The sequence below is a fragment of the Salvia splendens genome, chromosome 11 (assembly GCF_004379255.2).
Source record: "Salvia splendens isolate huo1 chromosome 11, SspV2, whole genome shotgun sequence".
Lineage (NCBI taxonomy): Eukaryota > Viridiplantae > Streptophyta > Magnoliopsida > Lamiales > Lamiaceae > Salvia > Salvia splendens.
In genome coordinates, this window is record NC_056042.1 from 22,708,102 (window position 1) to 22,727,660 (window position 19,559).

At 39.8% G+C, this 19,559-nt stretch overlaps 1 protein-coding gene across 1 annotated transcript; it reads left to right on the forward strand.

Moving 5' to 3' along the window:
- Positions 1-5,643: 5,643 nt before the first annotated feature.
- Positions 5,644-8,748, forward strand: LOC121754926. The gene is made up of 4 exons (XM_042150213.1): positions 5,644-6,425; positions 7,740-7,798; positions 7,899-8,091; positions 8,167-8,748. The coding sequence occupies exons 1-4, from the start codon at positions 5,793-5,795 to the stop codon at positions 8,518-8,520; spliced, it is 1,239 nt and encodes a 412-aa protein (XP_042006147.1). The 5' UTR covers positions 5,644-5,792; the 3' UTR covers positions 8,521-8,748.
- The last annotated feature ends 10,811 nt before the right edge of the window (positions 8,749-19,559 follow it).

The window sequence follows — 19,559 nt, forward strand, 5'->3', positions numbered from 1 at the left end:
GAAAGATGCTTTCAGTATACTAAACTCTAACAACCTGCAATAGCGCCTGAAATTCCACTGCATCTGCATGCAACCGACCAAAACTCCGGCTCTATTGCGGATGCTCTTAGTGTATCTTGCATTCGTTTCTCCGTCCCAATTAAATTGGATCAAAAAATTTTGAGCACTGAGATTAAGAAATTATGTTGAAAAGTATGAGAACTGAATAAAATAAGAAAGATACACGGAAAAGTAAAGTAAGTGAATGAATAAAGTAAGAGTGTGTAGATGCTATGTTTTTTAAAAAAAAATAACTTAACTTTATTGGGTGCAAAAAAGAATACCATTCAACTTAGTTAAGACTAGAGGTGTCAAGTGGGCCGGGCCATGCCTCGGTTTTGGTATAAACAATGAGCCCAGCCCGGGCCGAGGCCAAGCTAGCAAGTGGGCCGGAGTAATATAATTATGGAACCAATCAACTATAATCCAACTATTCCCACAAAAGTAGGACTTAGGAGTTATGATATGCTACTATTATGGAACTATTTGAAATAGTAATAAATCAATTATAACTACTATCTATTATTATGCAAATCAACTAAGGATTAATATCTACAATTATGTAAATCAAATGTAATTGGAAATCAAATTTGTTATAAGTGTTGATTTAGGTTAAGTAATTGAAATAATTGATTGTTTTTGCATAATATTATTAATAAATCTATGATTATCTTTAAAATATACAAATACAAAATACTAAAATGCAATGGAGTAATAATTAATACAAAAGATATGAATATGTAGAGATAATATCTAATCTTCTTACCCTATATACATATACACGTAAGATCAAAAGGCATAATATATATATATATATATATATATATATATATATATATATATATATATATATATATATATTATTACATACATATATTTATATCTAATCAATCACTTTATATATTATATGGAACTAATATCTACAATTATGCAAATCAAAGTAATTAATTCTAAGATACCCTATTTTCAAAAGGAAAAAGTAGTTAACACTTAATCTATATAATCATGAAAAAATAAATATATTCAAAGAATTAAGAATATATAGTACTCCCTCCGTTCCATAGTAATAGAATCATTTTGGCATGTTGGTACGTTCCATAGTAATAGAGTAATTTCTTTTTTTAGTAAAAGTCAACACATTTCTCCACACCTACTTTACTCTCTCTTACTTTATTCTCTCTTCATCTCTCTACCTTTTTCTACTTTATTTTCCCTTTACTTAACTCACCTAACACAATTTTCTCAATCTCTGTGCCGAAAAGAAACGCTTCCATTATTATGAAACAAATGGAGTATAAATTAAGATGTTGGCGGGCATGAGCTGGTTCTGGGCTCGGGCCAGTCCTGGGCCTGGGTCTGTAAAAAGGCCCAATTGGAGCCCGTTTAACCTACTAAGCTCAGCTCAAGCCCACTCCATTTCATTGGTGGGCCAGGCCTGAGTCGGTCAGGCCCATTTGACATCTCTAGTTAAGATATTGAGAGTATAACGTTTGTCTCACTTTAAAATTTTTCAATTTTACGACTTTCCAAAACAATAAATACAAAATTATTCGCATACAATAATTATTCCAGTGTCAACTAAGGATTCCTGAAAATAAAGAGACCAAAAAGGCGAGTTACACTAGAATAGGAAATAGTACCACCGTTCATTGGAACACAAATGAGAGAAAAATAAATTTTAAAAACTGTGTATAAGAGCATCTCCAATAAGAATAGCTCGGCCATATCCCAGCTACAAACTTCTCCTGCCACATCATCAATACTAAAACTCCTCCTGCCACATCATCAGGACAAGTAACTGGACAAGCAATGGCCCAGACATAGCCCAGTCACAATAAACAAAATTATTAAAAACAAATAATTAACAATCACACAAAATACGGAATTAAATTTACGACACATATACGGGAAAATTCAATAATAATATTAAAATTTTAAAAAGTACATTAATTAAAAAAAAGTATATTAACAAAAAAAATTACATTAATTTTAAAAAAAAACTCATACTCCACGCACGAGCCCCCCCCGCCTCCGCCTCACGCCTCGCCGTCGTTGTCGCCGCTATCCGGGACCCCCAAATCTGCGGCATCTGAGCCCGTGTCTGAGCCCCCCACCTGTGCCGCAGCGGCAGTCAAATCGGCTCGCATACTCACGAGCAGTGCGTGAAAAAAACTCTTCTCCTCAGGGTCAGTGGCATTCTTCCAGTCAGATATGACCTTGTACATCTGAGCCCGCGTTTGTTGACGCGCCAAGAAGACGAGGTCGGCTGTCGGGCTGCCAACAGTGGGGGATGGCGACTGGACCTCCTCGGACCTCTGGCGAGCCCGTTGCGACCGCCTTTGACCAACCGGGCGAGTGCGGCGAGTAAACGCGGGAGGGGACGGGGTCTCCTGAGCATCTTCGGGGAGGTCGTGGGAACCGCCGCTGCTGCCGCCAGCGTAATCACCGGTATAGTTCAGGCGCTGCTTCCGGCCAGCCAGCATCGACTCCTGCCCGAAACTTCTCGGAGTCCATTAGCACCAGGTAGCAATTCCAGTAGGTGAACTCCTTGTAAAGCCCAGGCACGGGGAACTCTTTCTCCGCCATCCTCCTGCAGTCCTCGTCAGTTTGGCCACTGGACTGCATTCGGAGGGCGTTGGTGTACAAGCCCGAAAATTGGGAGACCACTTGCCGGATTCGGTCCCACCCCTTCCGGCACTCCTCCCCGCTGCGTGGCCTCCTCTCCGGGCAAAATGCCTTGTAGGTTGCTGCTATCTTAGCCCACAAGTTGACGATCCTCTGATTATTCGAGGCGAGTGGATCATCACAAACACTCACACACGCCTTAGACAGCACGACGTTCTCCGTGTCCGTCCACTTCCTCCGTGCCGAGCCGTCGTCACCAGCTGGCTGCGACGACTCGCCGACCACCCTCTTCCCCTTCTTCTTCTTGGGCGCCCCTTGTTAGGGTTTTGTATACTAGAAATCACCTTTCGAGTGATTGGATACTGTAAAACTCTAATGGTTATTTTCCAATAAATGCAATAGATTATTTTTGTCATAATGTTGTTATGTTTTACATTTAATGGTTGTTTATTGCATATTTAAATGTATGAGCAAACGTAACAAAGTCTAAGTCTTTGTTTTAGTAGACCGGTTGTGGGCGTCGTCCAATTTAAGGTAACACGGTCAGTTCTAAACAAAGAAAAATAAGAATTTCACAACCTAGATAGGCCTAGACTACCTATCGCGAAAGGTTGCAATGTCAGCCCGATTATTTCTAAACCTTATTGAAATAAGATGACGTTGGTGTGGTATAGCACTGAATGGATCTAACAGCAAGATGAGTCTTTATGCTATCTACTGAAAGACGAGGTCTTGAGAATTAATTTCTTAATCAATGTACGTTAGCATTGAGCATACGATATTGAGTATCCACTACTTTGACTTACCAAAGGTGCGGGTTTTTCGTAACCCAACGATCCAGGTATATTGGGTAGTGGTGATCATTATCTAGAGGTGCTAGGATTGCTATTATGTTGAAACGTGCGCGAGGAGAGTCTCGTTTGATAACATCCACAAGAGGAGCTCGAAACGAGGTTTTATTATTCAGAACCTAGCTAGTTGGAGTTTGATTACTCTATGAATAATAATTAGAGTTTCTTGCTAAGTCCACTCTTGGAATTCGAAATATGTTAATTAATTAAGTCTATAGCAGACATTAATAAATTAATGGATGTTTTCATCTTAAGCGCGGGAAATAAATCAAATACAATTAAAGGAAACCCGGAATACTTGTAATATCGGATTTGGAAGGCAGTGCAATATTACTTCTGTAGTGGCTGCTCGTAATATTCCAATATAAGCTTATATTAAATTGTGGGTTCAATTTAATTAGTAAAAAGCTAATTGGGTGAGGCCTGTTCCAGATTCTTCCTTAGATCCCTGACTGGGCCCAATATGTGACTTAAATAAATAGGAGAATAAAGGAGACAGAAAACACAATAATTAATTTGTAAAATTTTCATCCCCCCCTCTTGAGAGAGTTTTCGAAAATTGTGCTCCCTCCGTGAGCTGAGTTCTGTCTTCCATTATTCGAGTCCTAGTACGTTGGTGAGATTCGCCCACACAAATATCAGCTTATAGTCCGGGACACCAGTCAGAAGATCCGAGGTCTTGTATTGAAGATCTTCACGTGGAGACAGAGCAAGCCATCATCGATTCTTGATTGAATCAACGAGGTAAATTGGCTAATTCCGTAGTAAGCATGTTTTAGGAATTTTATGTGCTAAAGCATGTTTTAATTCAAGTTATGAGCATGGTACATGTGATAATTACGCGAATAGATTTTGTCTAAATAATCTGCTAAATAGATCAAATTCATGTGATCCGTTTTGTCCGCACGCTTCCGCTGCCAGCCCCTTCACCCCCCGACCCCGCCCTACTCCCCCCGTTTGAACGGGAGTGTCGGCATCCCCGAGATCTAGTCCCAACTCCTCTAAGGAGAAGGTCTCAAACCCAGTGAACTGCGTCTCCGCTGGGGTCGATGTGTGCGAAGCAGCAGTAGCAAAATCAAGACTGGGGCGATAGACGTTGTCCCCCCGGCGTCCCCTGCATCCCCGGGTACCCTAGCGTCATCTGCATCCCGGGTGTCCACCCCGGCATCATTGGCATAGGGGCTTGCATCCCCGGTCCCCCCTGCCTGCCCGGAACCGCCGGCCCGCCCTGCATCGCCGAACCCCTCGGCATCCCCTGCCATCCTTGCATACCACCCCCGGATGCCACCCCGGGCATCATCTGCTGCCAAAGGTAGTAGTACACGGGCATCGGACCCCATCCACCTCCCGCGGGTACCGTCGGAGTTTGAGATCCGCTCGTCCCTGGAGTAGGCTCGTTGTTGTGCTCCATTTCACGTTGTTGCTCTTGTACAGAAATTAAGATAGAGAGAGTACTCGTTAAAACAAGTGGTGCAAATGAAAATGATGTCCAAATCGCGTATATATAGTATTTCGAAAATTAAATAAATAATAAAAAAAATCCCGCTCGGCGATCTGGAGCCTGCAATGGCGGCCAGGAGATCAGCGAGCGCATCGCCTAGCGCTCAGGAATCGGCGTGCGCTCGTCGTTTTTCTCACCAATTTGGCACTCGCCGGCTGCAATGGTTCGGTGAGCGGACCGGCGAGCACCAAGAATCGGTTAGCCGGTGCGCTCGCCGCTATTGGAGATGCTCTAAACTCAAGAAAGGCCAAAAAGTACTCCCTCGGTCCCATTGGAACTCAAATGAGAGAAAAATAAATTTAAAAAACTGTGTATAAACTCAAGAAAAGGCCAAAAAGTACTCCCTCAATCCGAAGATGTGATAGATTTCTTTTCGATACGAGAATTAAGAAAATGATATGTATTGAATTAAAGTGGATAGAGTAAAGTATGAGAGAGGAAAAAGTAAGAGGGGTAAAGAAAGAATAAAATAAAAAAGAGAGAATAAAGTAAGAGATAATTAATGTTTTGTTTTAGCTAAAAAAAATCCATCACTTGAGATGAGATAACCCAAAATGAAAAGTTGATCAATTAAGGTGGGATGAAGGAAGTAAACATCAAAACATACACAGTACACACACTCCAACCAAGCCACTCCAGTGAACAAAAAAACCCAACTACCCACAAACACCATAAATCCACACACGGACACACCCCTCATCCCAACCAAGACAAAGGAAGAAACAAAATTTGTAGAAAAAAAATTGTTTCCAAAGAAAAACAACAAATTTGGAGCAATGGCTACCCAAGAAGAAGAACCAAAAATCCAAGAAACCCAACACCAAGAAAGCCTCCATCTCCTCTCCACCTATCTGGGCCTGAGCTTCACAATCTTCCTGGGGTTCTTGCCCAAGAACTCAATCCAATTACTCTCCAATTACCAAACCCAGAATAAAGTTCTCACCTTTAAGCTAAAGCAAGCGGAGGAGCAGCTGAAGCAGCTCCACTCAAGGAGGAAAGAGGACTCCAAGGCCAACGCCAGAGTCGTGGAGATTTTCGCCAGCCACAGGCACGCTTGGCAGCAGGAGGAGAAGCGGCTGCTGCAGCAGATCGACGATTGCAGCGAGGAGATCGCTTTCTTGAAGAGTAAAGTCGAGGACTTTGAAGGAGTGGAGGCCGATTTCAAGGCCAGCATTGAGGATTTGAAGAGGGAGGTCAGTGAGAGAGAGGAGATGCTGAGCTTCATGAGCAGGAGCAATTGTGAGAGCGGTGGGGAGTGCTATGGTGATTTGGGCTTGGGCTTTGGTGGTGCCAAAGCTGGGGTTTCGGAGGGGGTTGATGATGACTGCTTTAATACTGCCTTTGCCTCAGATTTCTTGAATCCTGCTGCTGCTTCCAAGTTTTGGTCTGATAAAGCTAGCTTATGGCAGGTCTGAGTTTTGAATTTGTTGTCTTTTTTCTTTAAATTTTGAGATTCTTATGTAATTGTATGTGTTTTGAGGGGAGTTTTTATGTTGTTTTTTTTATGGAAAAGGGCAGCAAGATTTCAGTTCAGAAACCAGGATTTTATAAATGGAAGATTTGATGGTTTATTTGCCTTCAAAATCTTTGAATTTTAATTTCTAAAGTGAGAGTGTTTTTTTGAAGAATGTTTTGTGTGTTCAGAAATTACCATTTTAGGAGTTGAAGTTTGATGATTTTATGTTGTTTTTAGTCATAATTATTTGAAGTCTGATAAAGATTGAGGTTTATTCAAGATGAGCTTCATTGTTTGAACCAAGGTTTACCAACACATGCTAATTTTGTTTTATCTATACTGACTGCTAGAACCAATTTGTTTGATAATGATGTTTTCGTATTTTATCCCAGATTTTGGAATTCTAACTCATGCATCTGTACATTTACATTTGTATATTTCCTTAGTCCATGAATTTCGAGATAAAGCTCGAATCTTGGACACCGCAAAGCTTATATTTCCAGTGCCACACCATTGTTAGCGGTTGAATTCGAATTCAAAAATTTTGGTGTTATTATCTTAGACACAGTTTTATAATTAGAATTTGTTCAGTTCTGTCTTGTTTGTCTTGTATATCTGTCCTCACCATAACTCTTTTCCTTGATAACTTCTTCAGATTAGTTTATTAAAGAGTATGTTTTTCCTTTGGATGCTGAACTTCAAGCTTCCATATCTGACCTTGTGAAAAAGTTTGGACCACGGTTTTTAGGTCGAGACGCTCACTCTAATCGATATTTTGCATGTTTTTGACCAACTATTTCATGTTTGTGGAGCCCTTGATGTTTATCTTCAGAGTTCTTGTGAAAAAAGTATGACAACAAGTTTGATGGTTGCTTGACATGTTGGTTTTTGCTACTTAGCTCTTGAATTAGAATATAATGTGCTCGAAAGGTAATTAACATCTAATGGCACCATGTGTTCTTACCTCTGAAGAAGAGTTGTCAGTTTCTGTTGATGGACGATCTTCTTTACCCTGTTTCTTCATGTTCACAGCTTTGTTTACTCGTTTTCGTTATTCAATGTAGACATCTTTAATCTGCCTTTGTCTGTGATGAGAAAGAGTGGTCTCTAAACAGGTTATGTCATGCTGAATTTTTCGTGGATAACAATTTCATCACCGTGCGCTATTTCATGCATACACTCCGAATATTTGCTGATGAAATGAGATAAGAAACCCTGTGTTTATTTGCTTCTTACCGGATGCTGATTCTTGATGGAAACTGTGCAGGATATGCAGCAGTACGAGCCCGTCGAGTCAGTTTACCATGTGAAGCATTTCGTTTCTCGGTAAAAAATCGACACCATCTATTTGATACTCCCTTTTCAAAGATTCTGACTCCCAAAAAATGGTGTATCTAATGCCACTGGCAAACTATTTCTTGTGCAGACGGGAGTCCCCTTGGAAGGTAGATGGCGATTCTAGTGGAGTCTCGTCGAAATTAAAGCTGCTCGAGCAAGAACTCCTGAATTTGGAAAGAGTTTGTAGGTCGGATCTGTCGAAAGTGCCATCACAGATGCGGAAGCAGGCCAAGAGGTACCAAGCATTAGCAGGAAAGATCGATGACCTCTGCAGGAGAATGGTAATCATTCGACTTTTCCCCAAACTTTATCGAATTTGATTGAGTTTCTGAAATGAGATCCCTTTTATCTGAAAGCAAGCTAGTGATCCATGTGAATCCACTCTGAGCTCAGAGTTTCGCATACAAAGGCAAACAGAGTTCTTGCTAGAAGCATTTCGTCTGCAGCAACGAGCCTCTGAGACCAGCCAGAAACTCACAGCACTGCAAGCCGAGAGAGGAAAGAGCTACAGAGAGGAGGTCGATGGGGCGGCTAACCTATCCACGAGGCGATCGCTTGACTCGATCAGAAACAACTTCAAAGAGATACAAAGGAATCTTGAGATATGGCTGGCAAGAATCATAGGAGATCTCGAAGGGCTGCTGTCTAGAGACGGGGCCTCTCGTGCAAGAGAATACTACGTCTCGAGGTACCCTTTCGCTCACCAGTAGGAGTAGTAGTAAATAAACAGTGCAAGTAATCTAATTTGATTTGAGTTTGTAGCAGCATTTGGTGATCAAGAAAATGTACAGTTTCCCTTTCCCTGTGTTTACTAGTTTCTTGTAGTGTTGAACTGTAAATTGATCAATTTCAGCAGCTAAGATGATAATAGGCTTTTGGAAATTAAGATTGTAATTTTACAAATATGGGAATGGTAATTCTCTTTTATAAAAGGCAAACAGGAATCCTGTCAGGATATATAAAAGAGGATCAAATGACAAAATTTAGGCATCATGGTGTGTGTGTGTTTCTAATTGCTTTGGAATCTTTTCATTGTTTTTTTCCATGTGAAAGTGAAGTTAGGTTTTGTGGTCCTTGTGCCCATGTTGTGATGGTGAAATAAAAGTAAGTGGTCCTAACTTTATTGGATAATCTAGGAAAATCACATAGTAAAATTTTGCAATAAATTGGTAGATATTTATTTGTTAGTTTTGGGCAATAAAAAAAACTTTGCAAATGGACGGGTCTTGAGTTTGCAGCGTTTATAATAATAATAATTTTTTTTACAAATCTTTCTTAATTTCTTTTAATTCTTGTTTTGATTCTCTGTTTTCCAAAAAGATTAAAATTTTGAGGATAGGACAGGAACAAACTTTTAATGTTGAGCAGATTTGCAAATATCGAGATTTGGGGATGTGGGTAGATTTTTATCATCTGTCATTGATAGTTATGGTTTCCAGATGTGCTCTAGAAGGTTTTCTTTTGTATAGATAGTATGATTAGAGTGTCCATAATGGTGGCCTTCAAAGGCCACCAAATGTGGCCCGGCCATCATTCGTGGCTCTCTTGTGGCCTTCACAATGGTAAAGCCACGAAATGTATAAAAACAATAGGGCCACGAAATGTGGCCCTCTCCAAAAAAATAAAATTAATTTGTTTGCTTTTGTAATAATATTTTTTAATTTATGTCTAATAAATTTTATTAGTCTTTAAATTTATGATATTTATAAATTTAATTAAAATAAAATAATTTGGATTGTAAACAAAAAAAATTCACAACCTAAAAAAAATGTAACAATAATTTCGTTGTATTATATTGAAATAGGAAAATTATACAACGAAAGTGATCTAGTTTAAAATCACTCTGCGGCGCTACTTCTACGGTTCCAGACCTCTTCAATCATATCAGCCTGCAGTGATGAATGCGATATTTGGCTCCGCATGTCGGTGTACCGCTGGATCAAGTATTCATTACTACGTGGTACACCCATCTGCAGGGGCTCCATGGCAGTACCTGAGCTCGAACTACCACCATCTTTCGGTGTCCACCGCTCTGCAGAAAATTTCTGCCGGATAACGGGCGTTCTCGTTGAAGTAGTCCTCCATCAACCGGCGGTCAGCCCCTATATGATCACCATCGAAAAATCGTCGATGATAGAATGGCCGAGGGACTGCCGCCGCCGCCACCGCCGCCTCAGCCGCGGCCTCCGCCGCATCTTCCGCCTCGTCGGCTTCACGTTGCACCGCTGCAACAAGGTTTTGGAACTCCAGATCTACCGCTTGTTGGAATTGTTCATCGTCGGAATCCATAGTTCCAAGGTTGTATTGAAATTGGAAGGAAAGATTGGAGTAAAATGGTGTTGGAAAAATGGAAATGAGAGTGTATATTTATAAAGTAATTTTCGAAACTTAAAAAAAAAAAAATTATTTTCCGCGGCCCAGCCGCGAAACGCGGCCCGCTGCAGTGGAGGGCCGCGGCTCCCACGGCTCAGCCGCGTGAAGGCCGCCGCCGCGGCTCACCCTCGGCTCCCGGCCCTGCGCCCCGACTCTCGGCTCTCTGCAATGGGGGGCCGCGCACCGAGCCGCGGGCCGCGGCTCCCCCATTGTGGACACTCTTAGTGAAGGGATTGATTCTTGGGTAATAATCCCTCCATTCGCCTTTACAAGTTCTATTTTCTATTTTCTGGCTGCAATCAATTTTATAAAATGTTAAGAAAAGTGAATAGGAAAAAGTAAATGAAATATGGATCTTGCATGTATATATTAGTTTTAAATTGAATGTGAGTTGAATGAGATAGTGGAATATGAGACCATGTTACCATTTATAGTAAAAATGAATCGAGACTTTTATTCGCGGACGGACTAAAATGAAAAAACAAGACTTTTATTCGCAGACAGAGAGAGTAGAGCGGAAGATCAATTAAGAGCATCCATAACAGTGCTTCGCTGTCGACTCTGTCTTGTTGAGACGGTGGCGAGATATTATTACAGATACTCTTAACTGTGAATATTTTCTTTTTAATAAATCTTGAATTTTAGTTAAATGAAAAAAATAATTTTATTAAGTTTCATAATAAATACTCCCTCCGTCTCATAAGAATATGTACTCTTTCCTTTTATGTCCGTCCTACAAGAATATGAACTTTTTAATTTTAGAAACTCTTTTGGCCCGTCTCTTTCTCTCTAACAATATGAGGCCAATAAATAGTTAAAAGATAAGATGATAAGAGACATTATTGTGGATGACCTAATTCTACTTCATCCCTATAAAAATAGTTTTATTTATAAATAACATGAATTTGGACGCACAATTCCTAAATAGATGAGAGAAAAAAAAAAGTATGAATAAAGTAATACTGTCTTGGAGAAAAATGAGTAAAGTAAGAGAGAGTTTAATAGTGATAATTGAAAATGTCCATCATCGTACCATAGCTTCAGCCTCTGTGTGCGCCGCCGCGACACTACTCAGCCAATAATCGAACATCAAGCGCCGTCGATTGAAGTAATTAAAAATTGTGTGTTTCCCAACAATAGAGAGGAGCTTAATCGGAAACTGCCTATTCTTTTAATTATCTCCCTCCGCCGGCCCCAGGGGATTCCAAGTGTCGTCATTTGACGGCGTTGGAGGAAAGTTTTAATTTACACCTTCTTATATGTATATTCATACAGTTTTAATCATATTAAAATATCAACTTAATCAGATATTAATTATATTATAATTTCTTTTAATAATTCATTAACTGTTCTATTTATATCTTAATCACATAAAATAATTATTTAATCACACACTAATGTTATTATAATTATTTTTAAAATAAAATAGTTGGATGAGAATAATTTGCTAACTGGTCTATATATTTATTTTGTGATATTAGATCTTAATCGCGTTAAAAATATTATTTAACAAAGCACTAATATCATTAGAATTTCTATAACAATTTAAATAGATGGATGAAAACGATCAAAATTAATCTGACCATCCTATGATATTAGAATTTAAGCACATTTATATTGTAACTTAATCAGACTTTAATTTCATTATAAATTTTTTACTAATAGTTAGATGAAAATAATTCAAAGGTTAATCTATTAGTTTTGTAATGAAAGAGAACTTAATCACATTCAAATTCTTATTTAATAATTGATCTATATATTTTCTTATAATTAAACTAACAACATTCATATTCTTATTTAGTCAACCACCAATTACATTAGAAATTTCCTTACTAATCAAAATAGTTGGATGAAAGTTAAGTTGACTATTCAATTAAACAATTAAATTTAGTCCGTATTAGATTTAACTGAATAAGTAAAACATTAAATTAAATGGGCATTTAGATTTGATTCAACTATTCAAGTTTTTTTTTTATATCCAATTGTATCAATTGGATATTTAGTTTGATAAAATAAAATCAATCAATTGAACGTTAAGGTTAATTGAACCAAATTTTAGATTTAAAGCAATTGAATTTTCAGTTTATCTACTCTTTAACTCAATCAAATATTAGATTAATTTGATACACTCATTTTAATTGATCTTTGATCCTAAATTAAATATGAGATTTTAATTGCATTTTATATCCAATTGATCAATTGGGAATATTTTGATATTTGATTCAATTTATCTTATACTCAATGTGCTGAAAATAAATTCATTCTAATTGATTTTTGGATTAAGTTAGTACTAAATTATAAGCTTGAGCATTTGTTTTTCTTTAAATTATGCCCTAAGAGGTCAATAAATTTTTTTGTTTGTTTGTTCAAAAGCATATATGCAGCTTTGAATCCAATATCCACGGAAGACGATACTACTATAAGCTGTCCACAAGGAGAAATGAAACCAAAAAAAATAATTATGAACTCATTTAGGCATTTATTAAAACACATAAACATTCCCTACTTCTTATCCTAAATAAATCTATCCAGTTTTTTTTATATAATCTGAAAATAAATGTAAAACACTTGATAATTTCACATAAACTTTTACAAAATTTATTTAAAATTTTGAGACAAAACAAAAAAAATCAAAAAGTAAAAAAGAAGAGTTGAGATGGAAGGAATGCGAGGGAGGGAATTGAAGGGAGGGAAGGGATGAGAGAGAATGAAAGGAATTGTAGGGAGAGAAGTGAAGGGAAGGGAAGGGAAGTGATAAAAGAAGCGGCCAGGCGGGAGAATAATACAGGGGTATAAAAGTAAAAGTAAATAGCATTGAACCGGAATTTATAAAAAAACCGGTTTTTTTCTTTATTAAACCAGTTTATGGCTGACCATAATATGACTGCATAGCATTATCCTAAAGTAAATGAGAGGATGAGAATGATAATTAAAGTAATGTTAGTGGATAGTGGAACCTATAATATCAAATTGATATAACTTTCAAAAAATAGAATACACATATTTTGTAGAAGGGCGAAAATGAAAATTGCACATATTTTTATGGGACGGGGGAGTATAATTTGGGTATGTTATTTGCCTTTTGTGAAGTTGATTGTGGTGACTTTGAATCAGAACCAGCGTGTGAAGAAGATGGATTTTGTCATCTGCGACGCTTTACCAATATCACTCTGCATTTTTTATAATTGTACTCTCTCCGTTCCAAGGAAGATGACCCATTCCTTGGGTGGCACGGAGTTTTATGCGATTTAATTTTGTGTGTTAAGTGGAGAGAGTAAAGTAAGAGAGAGGGAATAAAATAGAGATAAAAGTATTTTCATTTATAGTAATGAGTCATCTTGAATAAGATAAACCAGAAAAGAAAGTGCGTCATCTTTAATGGGACGGAGCTGAGTACAAAAATATTCCTCTCAGAGCATCTCCAGTGGGCGGACATCCCACTAGGACATCCACTAGGACATCCCAAAAACACCTCCTGCCACGTCACTAGGACTTCCCATCCCACTGCCACGTCACTAGGACATCCCCTCCTATGTCCGCCCTTCCCACTAGGACATCCCGCAATAAAAAAAAATCATATATTCACAAATAAAACAATTTACATTTACGGAAATAAAATTTGACCGAGAATACGAACGGGAAAAATTAACAACTTCATCGGAAAAAACATACATGATTCGAAAAAAAAAATACATACTAATAAAAAAAACTTCATACATTATCACGTCAACCCCTCCGAGTCCAAACCTCTTCGATGATATCCTGCTGAAGTCGAACATGGGCATCTGTTTGCCGCATGTCGGCAAATGCACGCAGCCGCGCGACCTCTCCATGAGGTACCCCCATATTCACATTCGCGGTGGCCACGCCGTGACTTGGACCTGCACCCGTATCATCTTCATTGGTCCACTGAGTCAGTTCCGCAGCTTCATTTTCGACAATCATGTTGTGCATTATGATACATGCGTACATGATATCGCCGATGTTGGGAATATACCACTGCCGTGCAGGACCCTTCACAACCGCCCACCGACTCTGGAGCACACCAAATGCCCGCTCCACATCCTTGCGCGCTGCTTCCTGACGGCTCGCAAAGTATGTCTTCTTTTGTCCGAGCGGATGCTTGATTGACTTCACAACGACAGGCCAGTTTGGGTATATTCCATCCGCCAAATAGTACCCCATATTATGCTGGTTGCCGTTGGTGACGAAACTGATGGCGGGACCAACGCCATTGCACTGAGCGTTGAACAGGGGCGACGACTGGAGAACGTTGATGTCGTTGTTGGACCCGACGACTCCAAAATAAGCATGCCATATCCACAGCCGGTAGTCAGCTACAGCTTCAAGGATCATCGTGGGATGCTTGGCTTTGAAGCCGGTAGTGTACATCCCCTTCCAGGCGGCGGGGCAGTTCTTCCACTCCCAATGCATACAATCTATGCTGCCCAACATCCCAGGGAACCCGTGCACCGACCCATGCATATCTATCAGCATCTGGCAGTCTTCGGGGCTCGGACTCCGAAGATACCGCTCCCCGAATATCGCTCTCACGCCCGCGCAAAAATTCTGCAGACACTCGACGGCTGTCGTCTCGCCAATGTGGAGGTACTCGTCGAACATGTCGGTCGCGCCTCCATACGCTAGTTGTCTGATTGCGACAGTGCACTTCTGCAAGGGCGTGAGTCCGGGTTTGCCAGCTGCATCCTCTCTGATCCTAAAATACAGGTATCTTCTCTCTAAAGCACCCACGATGTGCAGAAACAGCGGACGATGCATCCTAAAGCGTCGCCGGAATAAGGCTTCCCCAAAACGCGGTTGCGGAGCGAAGTAGTCCACATACAACCGAATATGTGCAGCAATGTGGTCACGGGGTACTTGAGTTCGACGATGGATCGGCCGAGGTACCGCCGCCAGCTGCCGCCGCTGCAACCTCTGTTGTAGCAGCCTCTCTATCGCACCTTCAACAGCGACCTCCAACTCATTCTCGCTATCACTTTCACTAGACATTCTAAATATACTTGAAATTAGAGATGTAGAGAGAGAAACTTGTTAACACAAGTGGTGCGAATGAAATAAAATTGAACGAGCCGTATATATAGAGTTTTAAAAAAAAAAATTAAAAACCGGACGTCCGACTCGGACGTCCGACTGGACGCCACAATGGCGGACGTCCGCCCGCCCGTCGCCGGGACGTCCGAGGACACCCGACGTCCTCACGGGACGTCCGTATCCGACCCTAAACGCCACAATGGCGGACGTCCCGGTCGCCCGTCGCGACGTCCGACCGGACGTCCGCCATTGGAAATGCTCTCAATAACACTCTTCAGTGAGGCATTTTTGCCAACTCATGCAATTGATAAGCCATACGGAGTACTATTTTTTAACCAAAAAAATGAATTATGTGGAAAACAGACTGAAATCGTGAAACTTGAAAGCATGTGTTACTTTGCTGTCTCTGCATTATTGTGGGCCCCACGTTGGCAAATCATGTCCAGATTTATTTATACACCTTCCACTCCAAAGGAAGTTTTGGAAGTTGTTATTGGAGCGTGAGATTCAATTTTTAAAATAGAAAATTTTAAAAGTTTATATTTTTAAGGGATCTAAAACTGAAATAGCTTTTTATAGTTAAAAGACTGAGGTAGTGGAGACAAAAAAAATAGTCTTAGTTATCTTTAATGTCTCTAATATTGGTTGATGAACAAGAATCAAACTAAAACTAATTTTGTGAAAAATAAAGTACTACTCCCTTCGTCACGGCTAAGATTACACATTTATTGATCGGCATGAGATTTTATGAGTTATTGGTTAAAGTGTTTAATTGGAGTGAGAACGAACGATGAATATTTTAATAGGCGTGAGAAAAAATAGTTGTGTGAATTAATTGGAGAGAGAAAGTTTTCAAAAAATGAAATGTGTCATCTTAATTGAGACAAACTAAAAATGAAAATGTGTCATCTTAAGCTGGACAGAGGGAGTACTATTATAACTAATTCTAATGATAATTAAATTAAAAAATAATACTAACTCCGTCCACCAAAAATAGACAGTTGTGTGTGACACGAGTTTTAATGTGCAAGGTAAAATAAGAAAGGGGAAAAAGGTAAGTGAGAAATAGTGTTAGTAGATTGTGGGATCCATACTAGTAGGGATGTCAATTTAGCCCGCAACCCGTGGGCAGGCCCGAATAGCCTGCCAAATTTATAGGGTTAGGGCTGAAAATTTCTAGCCCGATAAAATTACAGCTCGATTAGCCCGCACCCGATTAACCCGCAACCCGTTAGGGCCAGACCCGAAAACCCGATGGGCTGGCCCAGAAACCCGATAAAATTTATATTGTTCTATTTGTTTTACTCTAATTCGACACTTCATTGATTATTTTATAATATAGATTACTGAAAAAATAACTTTCCATTTTATATATTAAATATATAAATTATATATTTTATTAATATAATAATAGATAAATGAATTAGAAACTTCAATTTCACTAAAAATATATTTAAATTTCTAAACATGCTTTAAAATTTCTTGTTTATGTTTTATTTTGCATAAATCTCAAATATTAGTATTTGATCATGTTTATGTTTGAGTTTAAGCATATATCTCAAATTTATAATAATTAAATATTTTACATTTGATAAATATAACTAATTTTCACCATTATTTATTGGATTGATCGCATGTTAATTTTATCGATAGCAACCCGATTAACCCGATGGGCTAGCCCGAAACCCGAGCTTTTAGGGTTAGGGTTGAACTTTTATAACCCGAAAAAATAACAGCCCGATTGACCCGCAACCCGAATAGGGTTGGCACGAAACCCGGTGGGCTGGCCCGATTGACATCCCTACATACTAGTAATAATATTTAATTGTTAAAACTTTCCATATTTAGAAAATGGTTTAATTTTGATGGATGACCTAAAATACTAGTCTATTTTTATATACTCCCCTACTCAAGATGTCCATATTCAGTGACACGAGATTTTAGGGGAAGTTGTTAGGTTAAATAAATTGAGAGAAAAATTTAGTTGAATATTTTAACGAAACGAGAGAATAGAGAGATTTATTTCTAAATATAGAAATTGAATATCTTGAGCGAGACAAACTAAAAAGTGAAAAGTAGATATTTGATTGAGACTGATGGAGTAATAAATTAAGAATCGGCTAGCTCATTCAGTCTACCTAGTAGCACCTAATATGTATCAGTCTATCGACTATCGACTACACTTACAATTTTTTTTTAAAAAAATAGGGCTTTAGAGCATGCACAGCGGTGGACGGACGGCGTCCGTCCGTCCGTGCCAGCGGCACGGAAGACGTCGTCCGCCGCTGCGCTCGCGCCGCTGGCACGACGCTGCTCGATGCACTGAGCACGTCCGTGCCAGCGAGCAGGTAACGTGGCGTGCTGCGATTGGGCAACGGCATGGCCGTTGCCTTTGAATTTATTTATTTTTTTTTAAAAAAAAATCGGTTTTTAATAAAAAAAAAACGATTAAAAATAAAAAAATATTTTCCACTTCCCAAAAAAAATAGTATCTGTTTTTTACCGTTTTCTACCACTTTTTATTATTCTTTTTTATTTTTTCCCCAAAAATACACATTTTCATCTATAAATACCAACATTTTCACACCCAAAAATTCACACTATATTCTCTCATTTCCATTCTCGTCTCCATTCTCAATCTTTCTTCCACACATACAACATAACAATGTCCGACCACGGCAATAACCCCCCAGACTCCCACGGTTGGAACCTCGAGTGGTTCGGTTCACAATCGTTTCCTAGTCCGGAAACAGAATATTCGGCCCCTCCTCAAACCCAAAGTTCGGGCATTCTGGGTGGCTACCGGCCATACCCAATCGACGACCAAGATGCCCCCGAAGGGCGATACGGGTGGACACCCGAGCCTAGAGCGAGGTCGACCGCCCCCGCCCAAACTCCGACTCCTCCTACTCGTGGTGTCCGCACACCGTACTCGCCGACGGAGATGGAGAAATTGTTCAAGGCGTATTTGTCAATCTCCGAAGATCCGGAGGTTGGCACGAACCAATCCGGCGATCACTTTTGGTGGCGCATCTGTCGCCGGTACAATGAAAATCAGCCGGAGGAAACAATCGAGCGCAACGAGAATATGGTGGTCAACGCCATCTACCGAGCCAACGACGAAATTAACAAGTTCCTGGGGTATTACCTCCAGGAAGAGCGGTCGGTTGGGAGCGGCTGGAGCTAGGTCGACATCATCAGTTCCGCCATATCGACCTACCAATCCATGAACTACAAGGCGTTCAAGTACCTCAACATTTGGCATGACACGCGGTCGCATCCGAAGTATAGGGGAGGCGTAACATCCTCCTCTAGCGGCTCCTCCAAACGGTCAAGGTTGGTATCCCTATCCGACTCCGGCTCCGAAGACGTGGTTAGCCAACTCGCCGGAGCTAACTTGGGTTGCCCCGACGCCGGCCCGAGCGGTTCCCAACGCCAACCGCAAGGAAGGAAGAAGGCGGCGGCCAACCGCCGTCGCGCCGCGACTCCATCCGACGATGCTCCCGACCCCGCTCCCTTTCCCGTTCTCTATGCGCCACCTCCACCCTCCACCAACTTGTTGTGGACTCTTTTGTCCCAACTCAATATGGCCGATAGGTCAACTATGACCCTCTCGCAACTTCGATCGCACGAAGCCATGATATTGGGCCTCCAAAAACAATTGGGGGTAGTGCCGCCGGATGAGTAGTCTTCCACGGGGATATTGTTAGCTTTAATTATGTAATTTTAAATTTTTAGAATTTTAATTATGTAATTTTTATTTTTTAGAATTTTAATTATGTTTTTTTTATTTTATTTGTAATTTGTAATATTATTTCAATTTTTTAATGAATTTTAATGTTATGGAAATATTTTTATTTAAAATGAATTGTGCTCGTCCTTGCAGAAGAGCACATCTGTGAGTGTTGTGCTCTTGCTTAAGAACAGGCCGGAATAGTGGCGTCGGGCCCACAACCGTGCTCGTTGGCTAGAACACAGTTGTGGGTGCTCTTATGTTGCTATTAATTGAGGTGATGGGGTTGTTGCAACAAGGACGACTCGCAGCTGACCGATTGTCGAGATGGAAAAATGTTGGGTGAAAATGGCTGTGGTGATTTAATCCCTAATAAACCAATCCAAAATTAAATCCATCTTTATTCACTTGGTTAATAGTCAATATTGACTTCAATCATTAATTTCACTTGATTAATATTTTAGAATTTATCGTTATCAACTCTAAATGAATTTTTAACCTTTTCAATTGAGAGGCAAAGCCTTCTAATTCTAATTCAATCCTTTGTAAAATGCAACCATTTTTAAGCCTAAGAACATAAAATTGGAAACA

What these genes read in the sequence shown, in the direction of transcription:
- LOC121754926 (XM_042150213.1), top strand. Translation starts at nt 5,793, where the DNA reads ATGGCTACCCAAGAAGAAGAACCAAAAATCCAAGAAACCCAACACCAA. An exon ending in ATAAAGCTAGCTTATGGCAG is followed by an intron (nt 6,426 to 7,739) that starts GTCTGAGTTTTG and finishes GAAACTGTGCAG; the next exon opens with GATATGCAGCAGTACGAGCC. An exon ending in ATGACCTCTGCAGGAGAATG is followed by an intron (nt 8,092 to 8,166) that starts GTAATCATTCGA and finishes TTTATCTGAAAG; the next exon opens with CAAGCTAGTGATCCATGTGA.